This window comes from Hyposmocoma kahamanoa, unplaced genomic scaffold, assembly GCF_003589595.1.
Source record: "Hyposmocoma kahamanoa isolate Upper Pololo Valley unplaced genomic scaffold, ASM358959v1 67, whole genome shotgun sequence".
NCBI classification, from domain to species: domain Eukaryota; kingdom Metazoa; phylum Arthropoda; class Insecta; order Lepidoptera; family Cosmopterigidae; genus Hyposmocoma; species Hyposmocoma kahamanoa.
In genome coordinates this window covers 3,813,886-3,839,212 of record NW_020653855.1, presented here as the reverse complement: position 1 = coordinate 3,839,212, position 25,327 = coordinate 3,813,886, and the positions used below count along the sequence as shown (strand labels likewise).

General features: G+C 36.9%; 1 protein-coding gene across 2 annotated transcripts in view; it reads left to right on the top strand.

Moving 5' to 3' along the window:
- LOC113232235 (synaptotagmin-7) overlaps positions 1–25,327 on the top strand; it is an 85,715-nt gene that overhangs the window by 55,925 nt on the left and 4,463 nt on the right. For both annotated transcript variants that reach the window (XM_026466898.1, XM_026466897.1), the window contains 3 exons: positions 8,103–8,279; positions 10,752–10,832; positions 20,646–20,814. In XM_026466898.1, the coding sequence (XP_026322683.1) occupies positions 8,103–8,279; positions 10,752–10,832; positions 20,646–20,814 (427 nt within the window). The remainder of the gene's footprint in view (positions 1–8,102; positions 8,280–10,751; positions 10,833–20,645; positions 20,815–25,327) is intronic.

Sequence of the window (25,327 nt, the reverse complement as noted above, 5' to 3'; positions counted from 1 at the left end):
TCAACCCTAAAGGCGGCAAAGTTCATCCCCTATGAACGATTTTTGAGGTAGGTTTTTTTAGTACTCTGTACTGAAATTATCAATATTCAAGTACAGTTTAGCGTTCACATGTGTCAGCTGAATTGTATAGTAAGCTGCATTACAAAACGTCTAGCTGCTTTATTAAAATTGTTTCCCGCAAAAACGAAACTTTTATGGAGTCATTCTTCTCAATCTTGAGTATGGAAAAAATTCGGAAAGAAATCCTCCGATAAAGAAGATAAATAAAGATAAATTTATTTCTTTGTAACTTAGTCTAATATAATACACGTAAAACAAATGTAAATGAAGCTATGATAATATTGAAATAAAAATTACAATAAAAGGAACCCTAATTATACAATCATCATAGTAAAGCTACATTTTAATCTTAGACCTAACATTTACAATGCCTAAACGGAGGAAACTTTTCTTTAAGCATTTTTGCTTTATATTACAAATTCAAATTCAAATTAAGTAAATTATTCATATAAGACAACATAATCCATAATTATACTAATACATAGAATTACTTACATAAAACGGCTGCTTTCTGTGGCTGCTTCAAATACAACGCGTCCAAAATATGGAATGACATATCACCGTATATATGAAATCTTACATCAATTTACTCTTTTAAATTCGCACTTTAAAAAAACTTTCTACAGAATATTTTGACGCGTGTCTGACACAAATGTCAAAGTTCACAAATTACCCTTAATCTCTTTTACAGTACCTGCCTACAAAATATTTTCCCATGTCATAAATACTTTGTTTCATAGTCTTATATAAACTTAACATATTTTTTACATACCTACACACAAACACACGAGCGATACACTCGCTGAAGGAGCTTACTACGGTAAGAACCTCCAGCGGATGAGGGGCTGTTGCAGAGTAATTGCAGCGCGTGACCAAGGTGTGCCCAGGCCGTGCGAATTGCTCATCTTCCCCCCAACCGTGGAGAATATCCTCCCCTGTCCGTCTCCTGCGTTGAGTAGCGATGGCTGCTCATGACCAAGGTGTGTTCAGGCCTTGCGAATTATTCACCCTTCAACCCCGTAAACCTACCCTTTAGCTCACCGCCGTCACTAGATTAGTTAGCGTAGTAACCCCGCGTGGTTAATGTAATTCTAGTATACTTAACAGGTGCATTTATTACCTAATGTAAACCGATCAATAAACGATCAATGTTAAAACTTGGTGTTGGTTTCCTTCGTTAGTTGTAGAACCTTGGATAAATTCCTGTAGGTAACAATAGTGTGCTTGTCCCGAACGCACCCTGGGAATATGCTGCATTACAAATTCATAGTCTATAATATTGGCACCTTTTGTTTAAGTGTACGCAATTATGCCTGCCAGCGGTCATGGTCAACATGCTATTAGCGCTGGCCCGCACCCTGCGCACCAAGGAAGCGCATAGCTTGCGCTATGTTGCGTGTAAACAATCTACCTGGGCCTCTGCGAACAACCCTGAAACGCTGTAGTACATTTGCAGCCACCGCAGTATACTGAACGAGTGATTGAATTGTACACGCAGGGCATCATACTGCTTTTGCATATTATCCGCCCACAAGCCGCTTGTGCACAAAGATGTACCGAAAGCTTTAAATAGAATTACCTCACTTCAATTGGATAATGAGAGAACCTGCGTGCAATCATATTGGCTCTTATGGACAGCGATTTGTCTCATTTAAATTAATATTTGGAACATCCAGTGTAGGTTAATTACAGCTTAAAAACACGTGCTCAATAAACAGTTGTTCTATATTCAGTTATAATTCACCCTGTATATACTATTATCAGGCAAACGTGCAGAACAAATTTTCCAAAGACATTCATTAAAATCTAACACAGACTTTTACTAACATAAAAGTGCACTCACGATAAGTTCCTTGTACTAGATACTTGCATGAGCGAGATCGAAACTCGATGTAACCACGTGTGGTTTCACGCAGTGTTGTTACTTTGTCGATAAAATTGACGGAGTCATATCGGCTACAATTTAAATTTAAATTTTTTCCATAGTCAAATTAATTACGCAAACATAGCGTAATTACGATTTACATGAAAATAATAATAAATTTAAAACTGTCTATTTCAAATAAGAATAATTAATCACATCAATTTATGTAAAGTTGCATTTATACAGCAATTAAATTAATAGCTTGGTTGCGGATCTTTCCTTTGATATTATCCTTCATATGATTTTTTTTTAAATAGTTGTTTTTGATTTGCATGGGTTTTTTATTAATTATTTCATCGACAAGGATTTGGCTGCGTTAACTTAATTCACCTGAATTAGTTCACCTAGGTGCATTAAGTACACTTTTAGTAAACTTAAATCACCTGGGTGCATTATGAGTTTTGGTAAGTTATTTCATATGTGAGGAAATTTCCACATCCAAACTCTTTTGCCAAACATTATTAAATTTAGGTATCTCGTACATAGGACATAAGTTCCCAGTTTTTGCGATATACACTATTAGCACTGCCGCCTTATTTTTTTTTCACAATAATTGGAAGCTAGGGAGAGCCAGCGCAATTGCATATACAAAAGACTTGAAATGTGACCATTTATCGTCAGCTGGATCGCTGGACTGTTTGCCGGTATAAATGTAATTAAAAAACATGGAGACACCACCATCTGTTTTATGGAGTAGATCATTAATCATTACAATTGCTGCTGCAAAATTACTGCATGCTCACAGCTCTGCACTAGGGAAACTCTGTATCGCGGGTGCCATGGGACACACCCATAGACAACCACAAATTACACCTAAACTCACGAGGGAAATAACTGTATATACATATATTTCTCCCGGCCTGGGAAGCGAAACCGGGACCTCTGCATGGCAGTCCAGCATGGTAACTGTTCAGCCACCGTGGCAGTTATAAGTAACCTTCAAATTACATAATTATGCATACTTGTATATCGCGTACATGTCCTGTTGTGCTCACATATTCCATATATCGATAAATATTTTGACAACACTAAACGTCGAGAACAAAGTCTAGCACACTGAAGAAATGAAACTTGCGTGTTCGCGATTCTCGCAATGGTTTGAAATGGTTTAATACGATGAACATAGATCGGAATTTGAATTCGTTCAACGGGAAAACGCAATGTTATAGCTTCAATGAACAACGCTCTTCTTAACATTTCAGCGGCATATTGTACGCATTGATGTTATTACAACCAGTTTCTTATTAACTAGTTACTTTCCTGAAATGTGTTTTTCGATTAACATAAATTTGTGTCGGTTATATTAAATTTGAAAGGGTTTTGTTCGGTAGAATCTCTCCACAAAGTTGTTATAACGTAGTAACTCCCTAAAATCTTTGACCGTAGTTTTAAATTTAGAGTAATAAGAAACACTGGACTGTTAATATAATTTAAACTTCACCCTGTTGGCATATTGTCGAAAGTTTAATACAATCATTACCTAGTATAGTAGGTTAAGACGTTTCGATTTTAAATTGAAAATTCAATCAATGTGCTGCCATCTAGCAGTTAATAGCTAAACGACGACGAATGCGACATGTTTAATAAGTTCTCGATAAGAGATGTTCGTTTTTTGAAAGTAATGCGAACATTTCGCGCTTAAATACGAAATACGTTACATACAATAATTTTGACGACCTCTGTGGACGCGTGGCTTGCTTGATCGGTTTTCATGACGTCGACATCTCTGAGGTCCCGCGTTCGATCCCCGGCCGGGTCAATAAAGAAAACTAGCTTTTCTATATTGTCTCGGGTTTGGCGGTCTACTCTCATTGTCCGTCCGACATCTGTCCGAAACAATTACTGTCAAATAAGTAATATTCGACAATATTCAAAGACAAGTATCAAGTATGAAGCTTAATGTATTACTTATTTTACACTAATTGTTTCTGAGAGATGTCAGACGACAAACGAGAGTACAGGGTCTGGTTTGTGGTACCATCGTTGTTCCCGATTTCCATAACACAAGCGCTTTAGTTAATTACTTTGGGATCAGAGCAATGTATGTTACGTTGTCTAATATATTTATTATTTATAACCAACCTCGCTCTAAAACAGGGCATGTACTTATATATCGGAATAAAGACGTAACAGGGGAGACGTTGAAAGAAACTCCCTCGTCACTAATTGTGTCTGGAATTATTTGATAATTGTTCGTTCTTTATTATAAATTCGTCAAGCCTTGCGATGAATAATAACGTCAAAATAGTTAAAGAAGGATGGCGAAAGCTGAACTAAAATCAGCAAAAAGCCGTTCATGGACTTTGCTAGTATAATTTTACGTTTTAGTTCAAGCCTTTAGTAATTAGATGCAAGAACACAATACAGTTGATTAAGTTCGACCATAGATTAGGTAATATTCTTGTACGAACGTTTCCTTTAAGCATGATTGAATGTGTACCAACCTAAAGAATTATTGGTTATTTTATAGTACACCCATAAAACATTAAAGCTATAAAATACCTAATCAAATAATCAATTAAACAATAATGATATAAAGTAAAAAATAAAACACAATGTGACAAAAATGTTTAGACAATAATTAAATGGGAGATAAGGAAGTTAGCAAAGGAATGTTTGGACAAGAGGCGTCTTGCCAATGTCAATGTCACTTTGAGATTGCGATTACAGTGTGACCATTTGTGGCAGTTTTCTGCCATTTGGGCAGATTTAATTTTTATTAATTTTTTTTGCTGCAAAACATGCTAAGTTATATTAAATGTGTCAGAGCTTGGCAGATTTGGGAATGATCGGGAAGTTCTTTTTTTTTAAAACGGAACAATATGAGGAAATCCGAAACCATAGAAGATACAACGAAACTATCTTAGGAACCATAAAGTCGTCTTTTTTTTTGGGAAATCAATTTTGGCATAGACAATTTTTTGGTCAAACCTGAATTGTCCATAAAATTGATCAAAATCTTTTTTAGTGCTGATCGACTCAGAGTTATGAAGGGATCATTTCATTGTATGGGACGAAGAAAGTCGGGACAGCAGGAGTTCGTCAAATTTAATAAAATGTTAGTCATTGTGAATGAAATTTTTTTTATTAAATTTGGCCAACTTTACTGTCTGATGTTTTATTTCTTTTGTATGAAAAATATTTTATGGAATTTGATCAACTTCTGCTGCCCAGATTTTTTCGTCCCATACAATGAAATGATCCCTTCATAACTCTGAGTCGATCAACACTAAATTAAATTTTGATCAATTTTATTAATTATTATGGACAACCCACGCTTGACTAAAAAAAATACGCCGAAATTGATTTCATAAGAAAAACTTTATGGTTTCTAAGACAGTTTTCTTGTATCTTCTATTGTGTCGGATTTCCCCAATTGTCCCATTAAAAAAACACTCTGTATAAAGTGAAACAAAAAAAATTATTAATATAAAATAAAATATACTATTTCAAAAGTCCAATCCATTATCCAAAATTGTACTTCGAAAAGCAGTTTCAAATTTTCTTCCCTCCCGAAAATAATAATTCGTTTTTCTGTTTACTGTAATTAGGTTTTTGTACATAAATGAAATAGTGTAGTAAAAATTTATATTTTAATGTAATAATTTTTGTTACACTTTATATAACCAATAAAAGAATTTTTCCATTATATGATTTTGTTTTTTTTTTTTTTGTTATATTGATCGATATATAATAGGAAACCATTTCCTAGATGGGTTTGTAATGATGATTTTTCTTATCAGACTACAAAGATTTTTTAAATAAACACCTCGTCTGTGTTGTCGATGTAGCGTAGTGTCTGAGTAAAATAATGTCGAAGTAACATTATGTCGGAGTAACGTAATATCTGAGTAAAATCATGTCCATGTAACATGTTGTCGGAGCCGCGCGGGTCGAAGTTCAGTTTTAGAGTCGGAATATCCTTCTTTAGTGACAAATAGGTTCTTCGCCAATATCAAATTGAGGAACACTCGTACAGGACAGTAGGTGGTGCAATTTCACCACCAAACTTCTTCCCCGCCAAAAAACTGACACTTACAACTCTATTCGGTTTTACCCGCTCTAAATAATAACTCAGTCATTGATTTAGTGAATAAACTAAGTGCTCGATATTTCGGTAATCGGAAATCAACTATTTTAATAACGCGCCGTTATTATTCATGTTACCAAAATTCCGTATTTTCGAAATGCCCGGATTTGAACCCACGCCTTCCGCTTGAGAGGTGGTAGATCAAACCACTAAGCTACCACGGTTTTTTAACGGACGTCCTGAAAAATAGTATAAAAATTACATACGAGTTATTCGCTCTGAGAAGACGAAATACAACTTATATGAAATATTTTGTGGTAAATACGCAACAGACTGCCAATTCATTGTCCCTTCCAATAAGAAAAACAAATATCGGTGCTATATTTTTATACTGCTGCTAAATTATACGGCAAATATAAACTCCCCACAATATTTTGCTATATGGCGTCGTAAGAATTATTACAATAAACACAAAATAATATAGCAATTGGTACAATCGAGTTTCTTTCATTGTCAGAGATAATAAACCTTACACGCTCTATATGAACGTAATTAGATCGTATTTTGTGCGTTAACTATTGAAAGTTCAGTGAATATTATAAATAATGACGAGGGTTGTGAGATGTCAGTTTATCGAATATAGATTCAAATTACGTGGGCTTAAAACCTTAAAAATTATTACACAAAAGAGCCCAAATTTATCCTAACATAATAATAATCAAATATGGCACATATATTTCCCCGGTTCTTGTAATAATAATAATATTTTAAAGAAACCCTCTACACTGTCTTAAAAAAAGCTGTAATTATAAACACTGGTAGCAGTAGAGCTCCTTGTAAAAGAGTTCGTCCACGGAAGTACTGCCACCTAACCTATTTATGCCGTCACGCAGTAATGTCAGCATTAGTCTGTTCCGTTTTTGAAGGGTAAGGGTGCTGGTGAAATTACAGGCACATGGGACTTGTCAACTTATGTTTCAAGGTGACGGGCGCAATGGCCGTGACCCTCAGACCTTTGCGATTTAAAGCCCTGTGTGGCATTGCAACTGCTATGGACAGGCGTGTAGCTTGCTTACTGTTTAAAACAAAACACATGCCGAAATGTCAGAAAATTTATAAAAAGGTTTTCATCATACTGCTACTGCATATAAACTGCATTAAAACCGGCCAAAAGGATGAGATTAGAAAAAACATAGTTGTAATAATTACAATGTTTATTTCTGGTATCAGTAAGTTTGATTCACAACACTACAGTTGTGGATTTTGCATATGGCGGGTTTATTGTTTTTTTTTCAACAAATGGCCAGCAGCGACCTCAAAAGTCATTCATCCCCTAATTTGCCACCCTTAGAGGTGGCATTTTTTTACAAATTTAAACCTACTTCTGGTACCTCAGAAATGGTTCATTTAAATTTGTAGAAAATAGTAGTAGTCTTTCCAAAAAAAAGAATGAGCAAAACCGATTCCCAATGCGCGAGTTATCGCGTAACGTACATTAAAAAAAAAACAAAAAAATACAGTCGAATTTAGAACCTCCTCCTTTTTTTTTAAGTCGGTTAAAAAGGCCCTAGGATTTTATTTGGGGCAATTTTAGTCAAGTTAGCCACCATGCAATCATACTACTTACGAGCAAGTGTAATGAAAAATAATGTTAAAACTTTGCAAGATATGATCCCAGGACTCTTAGGGCTCATTCAGAGTGGGGGCGCGCAGGTCTTGGCGCGCGCGGCCACTGTGAATGAACCCAACGAGCGCAAGTACATTTGATTTACACGCACCCGCGCCCGCACCCGCTCCCGACACCATTCTGAATAAGGCCTAAGATACGGTAATCTATGAGAAGAGAGCCTGTGTTCCTTTGTCGTATAGAAATCTTTAAAGATGCTTAAGCCTCTCTTTTGTAAAATTGTCATTTTGCAAATATCTACGGCCTTTTTACGCGAAAAATGATATTTACTTACCTACGTAATATATATCCTTTTTCCTTGTCGACTATTTTTTTAATCCCAAACTGTTACGTGGCAGTTGTCATAATAATGATAAATTTTGATATATTGTATTAAGTGCTTTGTTTCCTCCATGTTCCAGGGCAAGGATCTACCAGCAAAGGATCTAAGCGGCACATCAGACCCGTACGTGAGGGTAACTCTGCTGCCAGACAAGAAACATCGCCTGGAGACCAAGATAAAGCGGCGTACTCTAAATCCGCGCTGGAACGAAACATTCTATTTCGAAGGGTTCCCTATACAGAAGTTGCAGAGTCGGGTACGTCGCTGATTTAAACTTTCATGATTTAACACATTATTAGATTAAAAAAATTGCGAACCCATTGAAGATTAAATCGTGCAAAATTATATTTTTTCATGCGGTTAATTTTCCCACCCTCCCTCAGCATAAAATTAATAAAATAAATAACACAAGCGCAACTACAGTCACAAACCTACACCAAAAATATACCCGACACGTCGTGTTTCGCCTGTCCACAAGGCATCCTCAGAGGCTGTTGAATGCTCGATGGTCGGTCGAAGAATTCTTCGCTGTAGGGTTATGGAGTAGCAAATTGATTTACTTCCATTTTTATTATAAAATCAGGACTTGAGAGTCAATAAAACCTCAAATGGCTTTGATTGAAAAAATTTTTCCATATAATTGTGAATGTATACTAATTATTATCACTTTGCTCTATTGGACGTATTGTTTTCAGAAACATGGCAGCTCCGCAAATCTTTGGTGATACGATCTGTCCACCTTATCTTCGGTCTTCCTCATTTTTTGGACCCAGGATTCTTCAGATCTGTCACGACATTTCCAATACAACTCCCAAATACCAGTTTGATGCGTTCGACTCCAGCCAACGTAGGGCAGTTCGTATTGTCGATGATCCCAAACTCACAGACGTTTGAAGTCCCTTAGTCTTCGGACATACGTTGGCTCTCTGTGTGTGATCTACCGTCTTTGCGGAGTGCTCAGAGGAACTCGAACTAGTGCCACCGTCTCGTTTCCACCATCGTACCTCCCTCCAAAAGAGTAGAGCCCACCCCAACATCACAAATACCTGGCATCGTAAGCAAACTGGAGCATTACGTCCGTTCTTTTCTCGAACCTGCAAGATGTGGAATATTTTCTTCCTGAAGTATTTTCTTTGCGCAATGACTTGAGGTCCTTCAAAAAGCGCGTCAACAGGACTCTCAAAGGCAACACATAGACAGCTCATCTGATGTTACAGATGTTCATGGGCGATGATGACCACCTCCTATAAAGTGACTCATCTGCTCGTTTGCCTCCTGTATAAATGTATATAGGAGGTTTTCTTCACGTGTTCATACCACCTCAAGCTAATCTCTTGGAGCTTATCTGCGTTTTCGCGTTCACAGTGGCAAAGCCACGAATGTATTCGATGTAGATTTTATCAAGTTTCGTTACACCTTCATAGCATCTTCATCTCTGCCATATCATAGTCCTAGTACTCCCAATGCTAACTAGATTTGATTCTGAATTCCCGAGACTGCGCGAGTTTTTTTTCCTGTCACCTGTTTCTTGATTCATATTTAGTTTATACATTACATAATTGATATAAAACTTTATATGCGATGGTTACAAAACTTCGCTTCCATTCCGTTCCGCAATGTTAATTAAGGGCACCTTCAAATTAGACGCTTATAGAAGCACTGCAGCCGCGACGCTACTAATTTTCATACAATATTTATAAGCGCAGCTGCAGCGCTACAGTTGCAACCACTTTTGAAGACTAGGTATTCTAAACCAGATATTAGTCGCGTCACAGACGCACCACTGCCGCGCTTTTACAAGCATCTAATTTGAAGGCGCCATAAGCCATAGATTTGCAGATAAATGTTCTGAGTATCGATTAGCCACGGGTTTCTCGTTGCTAGTTCGGTACGGTGGGTAACGGATTTAAGTTTTCCCGCATTTAGTAATGCCTTAGTCCATAGACGTACGCGTCAAAACTTAAACACTTTGGTCGGCTCGAAAGTGTTCAAGTTTTGACACGCAATAATGATTACTTCGTAAATATATTGTTGAAGGAGTTCTCCAAGGCCCGCTATTAGATCCTACTTTGTTTATCAAAACAGAACAGTGTATTAAGTTCTTCTATGCAAAGAGCGATGATAGTCTAATGGGAGAACGGTAACTTCTCATTGAAGAGGTCGATGGTTGAAATCCCTATGGTGGCCTATACCTATGACTTTAATTTCTAAGTTACGATACATTTATTAATATTTAGTAGCAACATCTCTCGCTACCGTTCAAGAAAAACATCGTAATGAAATGTCAAAGTAGGCTTTCAATTTAGAGGCGATTCGCGTACATCATTGGAGCGTATAATGGATTCCTGATGATGATGATGATGATACTACTGGTGTCGGCAGAAAGAGATGCATTGCCTTACAAACTAGGCTTAAAGACATCCAGTCTCATCCAGTCTTTTGCATGAAATCATTCCGCCATCACCTTTCTATCATTGGGGGGCTAGATACTTTAGAGGCCCTTATGTTGTGGATATACCCAAGATTCGCACTTAGTGTTACGGTACTTACAGCATGGGATTGGAATTTCCTGCCTGCAGATTTGGTCCTTGAACGCTATAACTTGGGCCTATTCCAAGGCGAGAGTGAATAGGCATTATTTAGGTCCATCGACTTCATCGTCACGTTCCATCAGCTCAGATGGAAGTGAACCACAAAAAAATATTAATAAATACTTTGCTTGTTCCAGGTGTTACACTTGCATGTCTTTGACTACGATCGCTTCTCGAGAGACGACTCCATTGGAGAGGTCTTCTTGCCACTTTGTCAGGTTTGTATAGAAATTTCTCTCTTTTATTTCCTTTGGACGATTGTCAATTGCCGTATTCAAACGCAGACGAGAAACTACAAATTATATTTTTTGAATGTACATCGCACAATAGACAAATAATTGTAACTTTTTACTAACCCCACACAATGCAACCCAAGAGCACCGCGAGATTATGCGGTAGTGTACGTCATGTATAAACTAAAAACAAAACACTTCTTATACAGGTTGAACGAGATAAATATTCAAAGAGGCAAACGAGTAGCTGATATCTAATTCAAATTTGTAAAAAAATCGCCCCTAAACATTAGAAAAAAATGTGCTATTTTACAATTACTACATATAATACACTTTTCATTTGGGCTACTCTATGAAACAGCTGAGCGGAAATTTCTCGGTACAGATCCCTCCCTAACACGACTAACAACATCATTTGCATAACATACCATAACGTAACACCGTATCATGTACTGATACTCCTCATTTGTGTAGTGACAAGGCATCATTATTAACATTACTGCACTCCACTGAACTGCACAGGTGAATACACCGATATACCATGCAAAACAAATACGCGACGACGTCCCGTTTAACACAAGAGCGCAAGCGAACTAACCGGGCGGTAGCGGATGGCCGGCGCTTCAACGAACGCGATTAGGGGTGCGAAACGAGTGGGAAAGCATACGCAGAGGCCGTTAAGGGTGTGTTTTGACCTTGCCGGGCACTCGCTGCATGTGTGATTGACGCGGTAGTATTTTCCTAAGAGAAAATATTTAATAATAAGGTAGTGTTTTTTTCCATGTTCGGTACGAGTATCAGCTACTCATTCGCCTTTTTAAATATTTATTTCGTGCAACCTGTATAGACAATGAAATCAACTTTTCTTCCAAATAAAACTAGTGTTACCATTCTACGTTTGATATTAACAATCACAAATAGCGCCACTTTTTTGTCTAATAGTCACCGGTATTACTATTACTATTGGTAATTTTCCGAAAAATTTCAAATAGTGGAAGTTTTTCCGGAAATATTAAAAATTTAGTTTGAAAGGCTCATATTATGCTCTACGTTAAGAAATATCTTTTTAAATTTTAAATAGCGTGAATTTTTAAACAAACTTGTATAGCGAGAAGCCACAGAAAAATAATTCCGCAACAGCGAAAAAAGCCTCCACATCCCTTCATTTATTGTTGACTCAATCGTTTTCGTTCAGTAACTCTTGACAGATTAACTTTTGACAGATGTCAACATCAAATGTGGAAAAATAGAGGAAAAATATCCAAAACAATATTTTTTTCTCAAAAAATTTTTTTTCATTGAATTAAGTGTAATGATAAATAAGTAAGAATTTTTTTCACGACCCAACACAACTCTAATTACTATTTATTTACTATGCAACGCCATGTAGTGGCAGGTAGATAGGGCCGCTAACAATATTTAAAACTATACTTACCTATAAATCTCAAATAGCAAAAGATACAAAATCATCCAACCCCTTTTGCTAAACAAATTACTCAGAGCTGCCGCTGTCTGAAGGGTTGTCTCACCGTAGACTGGTTGGTTGAACAAATCAAACAAAGGACCTGTGTAAATTGATATCCGCACTAACCCGTTACGTCTTCGTCTGGTCAGACGCGGGTGTCTACCTGAGTTCGTTTATGCCTTGATTTTGTTGAACATCCAATCTGACGTGAGACCCTTAATCGATATGCATATTATGTTTACTCAGGCATACCCTAGGCCCAATTACGAAGCTACACAGTCACAGTCAAGCAAAAGCAATATAGAAGTAATTTCATTACGTCTTTGAACAGTTTTATGAAGGTTCAACTCGTGTATACCTTCTGATTTTTTATTTATTTATTACCATAGCAATTGAAAGAATTTTGACCCAAATATAGACCCAAAATAGATAGTAGGAGCATAATGACCTATACAAGTCCTATATAAGTCCTCGTGCTCCTACCAGTATGAGCACGATGTAATGGCCGTTTTGATGTATGTTGACCACACGGAAAATCGATTTTTCGACATTAAATATGGCGCCTGAAAAACAATAAATGAACTGAATTTTGTTATGATTATCAATTCAAAGATCGAACACTTAGGAAAATTTCTTCGACCCGGTGGTGTTAAAATAACTTGATGCCAAGAACTGTGGAAGTCATGAGGCGTGACCATGCAAAGAACAAGGTTAGTGATGCGGCGGAAATCAAAGAGCTAAAATAATCTTTGATTTGCTAATTTTTCTTATTACCATTTGTTCCATACAAATGCTTACCAAATACAGGCAGTTCATATATTATCTTAGAATTGATTACTATTTAAAATATAGGAAATTAAACTATATAACGTACGAGTATTGAACGGGGCGGAGCGGCAGAGGCAGAGAGCGAACAGAGTGACGTTCTTAAGAGGGAGCAGAGGAAAAATTCCTAATCTTCGAAATGATTTTAGAGGGGTATATCCACTTTAAAGTTAAAAATAAAATTGTATGAGTAACTACATGATATATTCAAGCATAGACATTAATCAGAAACATAAAACAATAAAGTTTCCTCGATAGATAAAAATCACGAAATGACGTCTAATTTTCACATTTTTTCGATTCATCCTCGAAATGCTACAGGTTATTAGGACAAAAATAAGATAATTAGTTATATTTATGCATGATCGACAACTGTCACTACGGATTTTTTAAATCCCTTTAGTTTTAGAGTTATTCCGCTAAAACGAATTTGGTACTTTTAATGCGCAAAATTCAACATCTCCTGTCGCATGTCACGCGAGCTTCAGGCATATATTTGTTTCACAAATTTGGGCGGAGCCAACGTCAAAACTTTTTTGGCATGAGAGCTCTTAAGTCATAAAGTTTTTTAACCATATGTATAATCCAAAGGGTACCATTCACACGTGGGACATGAACCCAAGACCATGCTGCACCGTAGCATTGCTCTTACCACCTGAGCCACAAGTCAACTTATCGAGTTGTCAAATTTCTCCAGTTTTTGTTAAAGATGTACTGGTTTTCGGCATTCTTAGCTGCTAGTGACATCTAGTGAGAGATTTTTGAAAAACCTTCTCACCGCAGCCAGTACATTTACAGGTGCCTCAAATGACGAAGATGTCGCTTTTTGATCAATGTATTATTGAGATTTTTTACACGTAAAAATTTCTTCGACCTTTGTATTGTATTTGAATCATAATAAAACTAGTGTAGTTATTTCACAAAAGAAATCTCAATAATAAATAATTCACTAAACTTCGTTCGATAAAAAAAACACAAAGGTCCGTAAAATTTTCATGCGATTAGTAAGAGAGTATACGTTATTCCTAAAAGGCATGTGTTTAAATATATTGCAACGAATTTGAGGCGCACCCTCTACGTCTCCTTCACACGCTTCAAAACCTATACAACCATAGTTTGGTCTTAACCAAAGACAAAATAAAAAGAATTTTTGATCAGTCGCTCGTTGTCAGACTTAATAAACATATATGAACGTAATTAGATCGTATTTGTGTGTTAAGCTTACAATTCATGTTCACTGAATTTTCAATAGCTATGAAAGTACAGTGAACATGATTTGTAAACTTAACGAGAGTTGTGATGTGTCTGTTTCTCGCGTATAGATGTAAAATGACGTGAGCTTAGAACTTTGAAAAGTACTCTAAAAAAGAGTCCAATTTTATATTGACATCACAGACCATATGTTGACATAATAAAAATGAAATACAGCACGTATCTTTTCCTGTTTCTTATAATAATAATAATGTTTTAAAGAAACTCTCTACATGACCTTAAAGCATGTAATTATGATTCCAATTTGTGATTGCAAATTGTCAGAAAGCTCATGCAGTTAGAAGAATACAAAATAGGTTCTTATCATATCAAACCATCAACGTAGATACACACCGTACTGCATTTCCTTGATTTCAATCCCGAAATATAGTTAAAAAAGTGGTTTTTTAACTATATTTCAGTCATTTGGGTGGCCAAATGACTGAAATAAAAAACAGGATAATAACAATAACAAGGTAATGATTTATTATCACCATCACTTATTACTGAAAACAAACAAGTAACATCCTTAAAACTTTTTGTAAATTTTCTAAGATAAAAGTTGACGCCTGCTGCAAATTGCTTAGCAAAAGTTTATTTCTCAACAATGTCTCTAATTTATTTTTCCGTCAATTATAGCACTTCATTCTCTTTGGAGTACATGAAGTGGGATTAATTTACGGGGTTTTATTTATTGCCGGTAATGAAATTTTATGAAGGATATTCGATAAGGAGTACTGTTACAAAATACGTATTTGTTTTCTCAGCGCTTGTCTTTTTTTTAATAATATCAAGTGACAGGACGAACAAGTCGTGCGCCTGTACTGTCGTTGTGTATGTAAGCTACACGCCTGTCCATAACAGTTGCAGTGCCACTCAGAGCTGTAAATCGCAAAAATCTGTGTGAATCTACGATTAATTGAAATCATCTGAGTAAAAAACGAAACAGGTTATAGTGAATAGCAATAAAGCGTGAATAAGTTCGTGCAAAGAAGTATTGCCACTTTACGTATTTCTACTGCTAAGTAGCACTTTGATAGGGTGCTGGTGAAATCACAGGCACATGCGACTTGTTAGCTTATATTTCGGAGTCACTGGAACAGTGGCAGTGCCCCTTAGATCTTTGCGATTGAAGCTCTAAGTAACCGTATGGATGGCATGCACTTACCACTAGATACTCTTGAACAGTGAACTTAAATGGGTATGAAATGTATTTTAAAGTAAGTATTAACTTATATAATTTGTCACCCTTAGAGCGTTCGCGCACTACGTCCAATTCGTATCAGGGGGTCTACTCTCGATCTCCGTCCGAAACAATTACTGCCAAATAAGCAATACTTGACCAAATAAAAAGACGCGTGATGCGAATGAAGCTTCATACTGGATACTTGTCTTTTAATTTTGTCGAATATCACTTATTTGACAGTAATTGTTTCGGACAGACGTCAGACGAAGATCGAGAGTAGCCCCCCAGTTTCGAATTCGAGAAATGACTGTCCGAAATGTCACAGGGATCATTTTATCTCTAGGCGTACAAGCGATTTTCGTATTTTCTCGGACTTAGTGCACAAGCGACATCCGAAGTGGGTCCGAGTTTTCTAGAATCGAATGTGGATGGATGTGTGCGTGTGTGCGTGTGTAAGGTACCCTCTTTTCAACAAAGAAACGAATCATCAAAATCGGCTCACAAGCTGCGTAATCGCGTAACACAAAAAAATACAGTGAAATTGAGAACCTCTTCCTTTTTTTTTTTGAAGTGGGTTAAAAATAGGATTTAATTTAGCCGGTAAGTCTGACAATGAAATAAAGTCAGTAGTACCATGTTATATTAGGGGTTAAAGTATGAAATTGCCGTTTTATTACAATAGGTTCTTTGAATTTTCATAGAATCTTCATGGTTTGAGGTTTTCGAATGAAACTTTTTTCAAATGGATTCTGTGATTTTTTTTTTTTTAATTTGAAACATTTGAATATCGACTTTCAATTGTTTTTGTTATTCAATTTAGACAAGAAAGATGGATACTGCGAAAATTCGAGTGATTTTTGAATACGAGTTCCGACGCGGAACTAACGCGGCAGAAACAGCCCGCAATATCAATGCTGCGTTTGGAGAGGGGTCTACTAATGAACGCACCGTGCGATTTTGGTTTAAACGCTTTCGTGATGGAAATTTCGACTTAAAGAACGAGTCACGAGGAAGACCGCCCACACAGGTGAATAACGATGAATTAAGAGAGATAGTGGAAGCCGATCCTAGTCAAACTACCCAGGAATTAGCGGCATGGTTTAACGTTACCTTACCCACAATATTGACTCACTTGCGTCAAATCAGTAAAATAAAAAAATACGAAAAATGGGTGCCTCATGATTTGACTGATCTGCAGAAAGAAACGCGTGTTGAAACTTGTGTTGCCTTGTTGAACCGGTACAGAAATGAAGGAATATTGGATCGAATTGTAACATGTGATGAAAAGTGGATTCTTTATGATAACCGGAAAAGAAAAATGCAATGGCTGACCCCAGGTCAAATGCCACAACAGTGTCCTAAAGCAAAACTTACCAATAAAAAGGTAATGGTAACTGTTTGGTGGTCTCAGCATGGTGTTATTCACTATAGTTTTCTCCGATCTGGTCAAGCAATAACGGCAGATGTCTATTGTGCCGAACTCCGAACCATGTTGACAAAACTAGCAGTAAAACAGCCCCGACTCATGAATCGATCTTCACCATTATTGCTCCACGACAACGCGAGACCTCACACAGCACGAGAAACCATTTTGACCCTTCAGGAACTGCAGTTAGAAACCATTCGTCATCCTCCGTATTCACCAGACCTTGCTCCAACGGACTACCATTTTTTTCGTGATTTGGACAATTATCTACGTGACAAGAAGATTTCTTCCCAGGAGGCAGTACAAAATGCTTTCACACAGTTTGTGCAGTCTAGATCGTCGGAGTTCTATCGCAAAGCATTAATAACCTTCCCATTAGATGGCAGCAATGTATAGATAATAATGGCAACTATTTTGATTAAATAAATTTGTTAAAAATTAAAAAAATAAACAATTTAGATTTTCAGTACAAATCGGCAATTTCATACTTTAACCCCTATTATTATTTTTTTGCTTATCACATATTATCACTGCGTCTGTTTTGCAAAAGAACAATAATATACGCAACAGGGTTTTTCTTGCCGCCAAATTCTCTAGTTACTTCATTTTTTTTATAATATCAGATAACCTGTTATACAAACAGGCTGATAAAAAACCACGGACCATTTTAAAGGAGTATACTGTATAATGGAAATAAAAATACTTAACAAATAAATAAGTTATGTCGTCTCAAAGTTTTCCGAAAAATTATGAACAATATTGATACCCGATGATTAACAGACGCCGTTGCTATAGCAACAAGAACGGTGAAGGGGCATTGGATGGAGTCAGCGCGGGAGTTCATGTATTTGACAGACAACAAAGTATTAAACTACCGTGCGATGCGTTAGCGCAGGTCTGTCGTCGCGCGGCGCGACTGGCGCCGATCGCTCAATTTTATTTACTATTTTGAGTTAACCACGCGTTACAAATAGTTGGGAAATATTAACATAAAACAATGGGGTTTTTTTCTGTTTTATTTCACTAATGTGTTCTATTACTGAATCTTATGATATGTATATTGAAAAAGTAACTTTTTCGCGATTCGAGAAAGGTCTACATAGCAAACGTTGTTCGTACTAATGAGTGAAATCATCCGGCTTCAGATGTAACGCAATTAAGTTAACAACCGAAGTTGTGGGTTTCCTTTAAGACCATTAATCACCAAAGCTCTACTAATTACGAAGAAGAAATTTACTTACCTACACATCGCACCCTCAGTGTTAAACTGTAATAATGCGAACAATAACTTTTGGGAAATCTATACTACCTCAAATGGCTTTACTTTATTCCGCATAACAGTGAAATTGTTGAATCAATCACTTCGGAAGAAATATATAGTAAAATTAAGGATGTAGGGGAACGTGGGGTATTGGGAGCCCGCGGGTAATGAGAGCGGTGTTAAACTGGACTTTCCCAATGCTCGTATTTGTGCAAACGGCACTCCTATATCTTCGTTAACGTTCGACAAGATTCGAGTCCCGTGGGCGCCCCCGTAGAACCCCGCGTTTAGTCGTATGAGAGGGTTGTGTGTTTTTCGCTACGCACTTATAAAATTTGCTAAATTTCATCATCCCAGGTAGGCATTAAAATGCATACATACTACATTGTATTTACACTAGCTATGTCACCATATCTATAAAATTTTAGAAGTTATGCTTGAAATCACAATAAAAACAGAAATGTTTTTACTGTTTTATTCCTTTTTCAATTCGATATTACGCGGGTGATGAGAGCTATTTGGCTCTCCTTACACCATTGCAATATTCACTGGATATTTCTTTAACACTTTCTTGTTTATTTTCATTACTTTTTAACTTATATATATATTTTATTACTTTAATTTTTTTTTCAGACTGATTATATATAATGGCTCCCATTTGACATACGGGATTCTTACCGGCTCCCATTTCACGAACTGTGGGGTAATGAGAGCGAATAACATGTTTTAGTTTTTTCTTTTTTAACCAAATATTTTATTTTAATTTCACATTTTTTCTGTGATTATCTAGTACCCAGATATGTGAAGCGTACGTTCATAACTAATACAAATTTAAATTATCTAAATTATGACTTTTATTGTCAGTTTTCCTTAGTAGGCTCCCATTCCCCCACGCTCCCCTACACTGATTAGTATACGGTGTGAAATTTCGATTCCTAAAAAATTTCATTTAGAAAAAAAAACACGAACTTGCCTAGAAATTTTACAAGGAAACCGCTGCATTAAATAGGTTTACTACACCAATGATTTTTTTATATCAACAGAACTAAATAGAATACGTATACGATATATATTTTTCAAAAAGCTTTAATTTAGTTTGCAATTTTTTTTTTATAATGTCCAGTGACGGCACGAACAAGACATGCGCTTGATGTACGCTGCACGCCTGCCCATAACAATTGCAGTGCCACTTTCGACTCGACTCTTTAAAAGCATACTGTCAATCCTTCTACACGGGTGGTCTGTGGGTGAACTATACGCAGGAGGCACTCAGCGCCCTGCGTGTTCAATATAATAACTGTTTCAGAATGCTGATGGGACTGCCACGGCATTGTAGCGCATCCTCGATGTTTGCTCTAGCGGGAGTAGATGACTTTTTTGCTGTGATGCGAAACAAAAAGGCGTCACTACTCTCGAGGCTGCGTTCTAGTCCTAACAGCATTCTGAAAATGTTTGCGGCTAAGCTTGATGCGCCGATGCTTCAACATTTTATCCAGGTTCTGGTGAGATCATGAGGTTATCGGCGCCTCAAGCGGTAAGTTTGTCAATGTATTGTCCCGTAAATTGTACCTACTAACAATAGCTTTAAGTTTAAATGTTCTGTATCTTTTTGTATTACTAACAAGTGGGCCATAGATGTCCAAATAAATTATTTATTATTATTATTATTATTATTAAAAGTGTATCAGATAGTACAACAAAATTTGGTAGACACATTGATTAATTACCCTTTTAGGTATCCGATTGCTGATCTCTACAAATCGTTAAAATTCTCATAGTCAGGCAGCTCCTTATTTTGTTTACTGTTTTGAAACAACACTCTCAGACATCCTTCGCTACCTTTGTACTGGCTTCGCGACGCAAAAATATATGTCCTCCAGAATTAGTTCGACAACTACTGCGGCATATCTTTCTATTCTTAGGCTCTTTCTTATACAATAAAATAAAAATATATCTTCACTTTATGCTGTCTCTAAAAACGAATGCAAGTTAAAACTGACTAGCTATCTTTTGCATTCATTATCTATCACACACCCACGCATACACACACACATAAAATTTCTTTTAGTTATTATTTAGATATAAATTGTATTATATTTTCTCTATATCAATACCACTAACATGACATCCTAGGGGTTGGGTGCCTGGAGACCCATATTACAAGCTTTGCTTAGTTTGGGCTCGAGTTTCCCACAATACATTACTCTAGGCGTATGTATTAATATGTTTTCTATTGTAATGTTACTTTGTTTGTATTGTGTGGAGATAAATAAAGACATTATTATTATTATATATATTGTAATATACTCATGCGAGGTTGTTAATATTTTACGAATAATATAAACTGTATATACGTAATATTAATATTACAACAAATTTTCCAGGTGGATTTAAGCGAGAAGCCATCCTTCTGGAAGGCGCTGAAGCCTCCCGCTAAGGACAAATGCGGCGAACTGCTGACGTCACTCTGCTACCATCCCAGCAACAGTGTCCTGACCCTGACGCTTCTCAAAGCGCGCAATCTAAAGGCTAAGGATATTAATGGGAAATCTGGTGAGTTTTCTTATTAGTCTTTCTTAGAAACATCTGGAAAATTAAAGTTTTTTTTATAATATCTAGATAGAACGACAAGTCGTGCGCCTGATGGTAGGCTGTCAGCTACAGTGTCTGCTTTGAATCGCAAAGATCTGAGGTTCACTGCCACTGCGCCCGTCATCCTGAGACATAAGTTGATAAGTCCCATGTGCCTGCAATTTCACCAACATCTTCAGCGCCCAACAACACGAGGCGAAAATTTTCGCGGCGACCGCCCAGTTACCACGCCTTCAAGTACATTAATGACGAATCTGAATTCTATTTACTAGGCAAAAGCATTCCTCTGGATAATTAAAACGCGCGGCCGCCGCGTAGACCAAACTCATGCCATACTCGCCCGCGTGCCCGGGACGCTCATTTAAATTAAAACGAAAAAGCTATATGAATAAAGCGTATTTTGCCATGACAGTAAGTCGCACGCGGTCGCCGCGCGGCACGATCGCGCTCACCCGGGTTGAGCGCTTTGAAATTCGTTGCGAATAAAAGGGCACCCTTACCCTATCTTGTTTGCTAGCTCTTGGTGAAAAATTGTCCTGGGTATCACCATTGTAAACAGCTATATCCGTTCCACTCCTAGGCTCTGGTCTCTTCTAAGTAAACCGCTTTTAAGCTTCGTATCCCGCTGTCCCCAACATATTTAGCATTGTCCCGCTTTGATAAAACAGGACATCGTCGCCTTAGAGTGAAAACGTCGCATACGCGTTTTCACATAGTTCGTTTTTTACTGACTTTTGTTGAAGGAAAATTAAAAACTTATTGCTCAATTAAAGTTAAAGTAATATAATTTAAAGAAGATAATTTAACTAATTAAAATGCTAACTACAAATACTATTGCGTTTACCACAGCTTACACCACATTTTTATTTTGGTCCTGAAAAATGATATAGAAATCTTCTACGAGGTATTCACTCTAAGACGACGATATTGTGACAACAAATAAAAAAAAAATTACGCGATAGCGAAAATTATATACAGCCAGACCACACAAGATTAGTTCTTTCTAAAATTTTTGATCATTTGTAGTTCTTTTTTTATTTTTATTTTTATAAATATGTCGCAACTATTATATAAACAAGTGTTTTATTTTTAAAACAATAATAAATTTACAGGCGTCCCGCTCTGAGGGAAAAAATAATGGTTACGTTAGGTATAACTTAATACAAACGCCATTAACTAATCAACCGGCACAAAGGAAACAAACGATAATGATCAACAAATTAATTAGCTCTCTTCAAGAAAATGCGCGTCCGATAGAATAATATATATTACGTATCGATCACACGTTTCACAACCGAGGCGGTACCATAAATATCGGTAGGCCGCATCTAGGATTGCTTTAGATTAAAACAGGGGTGCGCTCACACCACGTAAGAAAAAAACAATGGAAGTGTTTGTGTGTTGAAGAATTATTATGTAACCGATGTCAACACTATGAAATCTTGATAATGATTGGTCATGGACAAATTCTGGATTGTGATTATAATTTAAACTTTAACCAGTCGCTATATCGTCGAAAGTTCAATATCTTTATTGCAAGTAACGACGTTTTGATTTTATATTGAAATTTTGTTCCACATACTGCCATCTTGCGACCAGTTGCTGGACTACAACGAATGATTAACATCTGAACTAATTAGAAAATTGAAAATTTATTAAAATAACACTTACCGATGATTTGAAATACTACTACGGATAATATTTTTTGTGCAAAACAGCACAAAATTTGCGCAAAAGAATGACGCAATCATGCCATTCAAAGCGAAAATGGGTAAATAAGCTTCAGTAGGTCTTTCCAAGGGGTCTACTCTCGATCTCCGTCCGACATCCGTCCGAAACAATTACTGCCAAATAAGCAATACTTGACCAAATGAAAAGACGCGTGATGCGAATGAATACTTGATACTCGTCTTTTAATTTTGTCGAATATTACTTATTTGACAGTAATTGTTTCGGACGGATTTCGGAAGGAGATCGAGAGTAGACCCCCAGACACGCGTCGGACGCTAACTAACCATTTCTACTCTATTTATTGTTCTGTGGCTCATACACTAGAGTCGAGGTACAGTCGAGAAGGCGCTGCCGCCGCCATATTGTCATTTGGTTTCGGGTATAATTAAACATGCGTGACTATAACGAAACCTATGTAAATTTAATTCAATTTGTGCGATTAAATTCATATCTTTATAACCCGAATTAACACGAGAGTACTCTGACTGAAAATCAATGCGTTGCTTGCTATTTATTCATAAGCAGATTATTATATTTATTTGAATTCCTTCCTTTTTTTAACCGACTTTAAAAACAGGAGGAGGTTCTCAATTCGACTGTATGTTTTTTTTTGTATGTTATGCGATAACTCCGGTATTTGTAAATCGATTTTCATGATTTTTTTGTTGGAAAGAGGGTACCTCCATAGTGGTCCCATTTCATTTAGAAGAAAATCATCTACATCTAAGGGTGGCTGATCACCTATAGCGCCTAAATTTTACTTTAGGAGCAATTATTTTAATGGTTGGTTTTGCTATTCTCCAATTCAAGGCGTTTTTCTCTCTCAATATACTTTGAGTAGTGAGAACCGGTTTTTATTATCTCCTGTATCAAGTCCTGTATAGTGGCGAACTAGGGGATATTTCAATAAAACTTGGCAAATAGATGTAATTCCACGTACTTTTGAGGTCGGTTTTTTTAATACTCTGTACTGAGACTGTTTTGTTTGTTTTGTTTTGTAAGTTTTTTCTTTTTTTCTTACTTATTATTACATATTATTGTGTATGCTTATGGAAAGTCGATACATACACACATCAAAAAAAGTTTGCGATCACTTCGAAAAACTGAAATCTTTTTTGTTACTGTAGATTATATTATCATTTTTTTCTTCTTTTTAGATTCTTTATTTAAAAATAAATTAGAACATAAAACAATGACCCCGTTCAATTGTTTTTTCATATAAAAAGGCTTTCAGTCCTAGCTTACGCTCATTCAGAAATCTGATTTTGTCAATTATAAGCGATTCAAATGGATTCAAGATATTTTTCGCGGAAAGTTGTGATTGAAAAAATGCCAAGAGGATTATCAGAGGTTTTACGAGCTAGAATAGTAACTTTGAGGGAAGAAAGATACACCACGAGAGTAATAGCACGCAGACTTGCTATATCCCAATCCTGTGTCGTGGCTACGTTGCAGAGGTATCACGGAATGGGGAATTTAGCTGACCGACCCCGCAGCGGTCGCCCAACTGTTTTGACAGCTGCCCAAAAGCGCTATATTAGATTGCTGGCAGCCCGTGATCCAACAATCAACGCCACTAAAATAAAAGCAGAAGTCAGGGCCGCCTCTGGGCTTGAAGTTAGCACGCAGACCGTTCGCAATTACTTGCACCAGGCTGGATTACGAGCACGGAGGTCTTGGCGAGCTTCGCTCAATTCCCGGCAACGTCAACAACGAAGATTGCAGTGGGCTAGACTTCGGCAAAATGAAGAAGGTGAGGACGAAAACATTTGGCAAAACTGTCTCTTCGTTGACGAATCCCGAATCAGCACTCGTCCAGATAACCGACGTGTCCGTGTCTGGAGAAGACCAGGCGACCGTGAAAGACAAAGAACTGCCACTGGAACAGTTCAGCAAGGCGGAAAATCGGTGTCCTTTTGGGATGGCATTATGATTGGAGCTAGAACGCCTTTGATCCCGTATCGGGACTTCATGACAGCAGACATGTACAAAGCAGTTGCTATTGATGATATCGTCAGACCATTCCGAGTAAACCATGGGCACCAATTTGTACTGGTCGATGATAATGCGGCCGCACATCGAGCTCAACGAGTCAATGCTGCTCTTCAAGAATACGATATCACACGATTAGACTGGCCTGCCGGCTCGCCCGACTTAAACCCAATAGAGCACGCGTGGGATGCTCTTAAGCGAGCAGTATGGAACCGTGAGCCACGTCCCCAGACAGTTCCAGAGCTCAGGGAAGCCGCTATTGAAGAATGGGATAGGTTACCCCAGGAAATGCTGGATAACTTGATCCTCAGCATGCCCAGGAGGATCTTCGCATGTATTCGAGCCAGGGGAGGAGTTATTTTGTATTGAATTCACACCTTTTAATAATAAATAGTTGTTTAAGTTTAATTAAACAGTCTTTTTCTTTCTATGAAATTTCTATCACTATTACATTATGATTAATGGCTCAATTTTTTAAAATAAATAATAAAAAATAGTTTTATATTTTAATTTCAAACAGGGTATTCCTATTTAAAGAAAGCATACAACATAGATTTTTTCTTGATAAAGTTAAATTTAAAGAATTATAGGAGCTTATGCTATTGATCGCAAACTTTTTTTGTATGTTCTATCTATCTACTCGTTGCTTAAAATTTATTGAAAAAATTAAAGCGCCTGGCAATTTACGAAAAACAAGGTTACCATTAGAATTATTGCTCTTAACGGAATTTAGGCATTATATGTATATTAT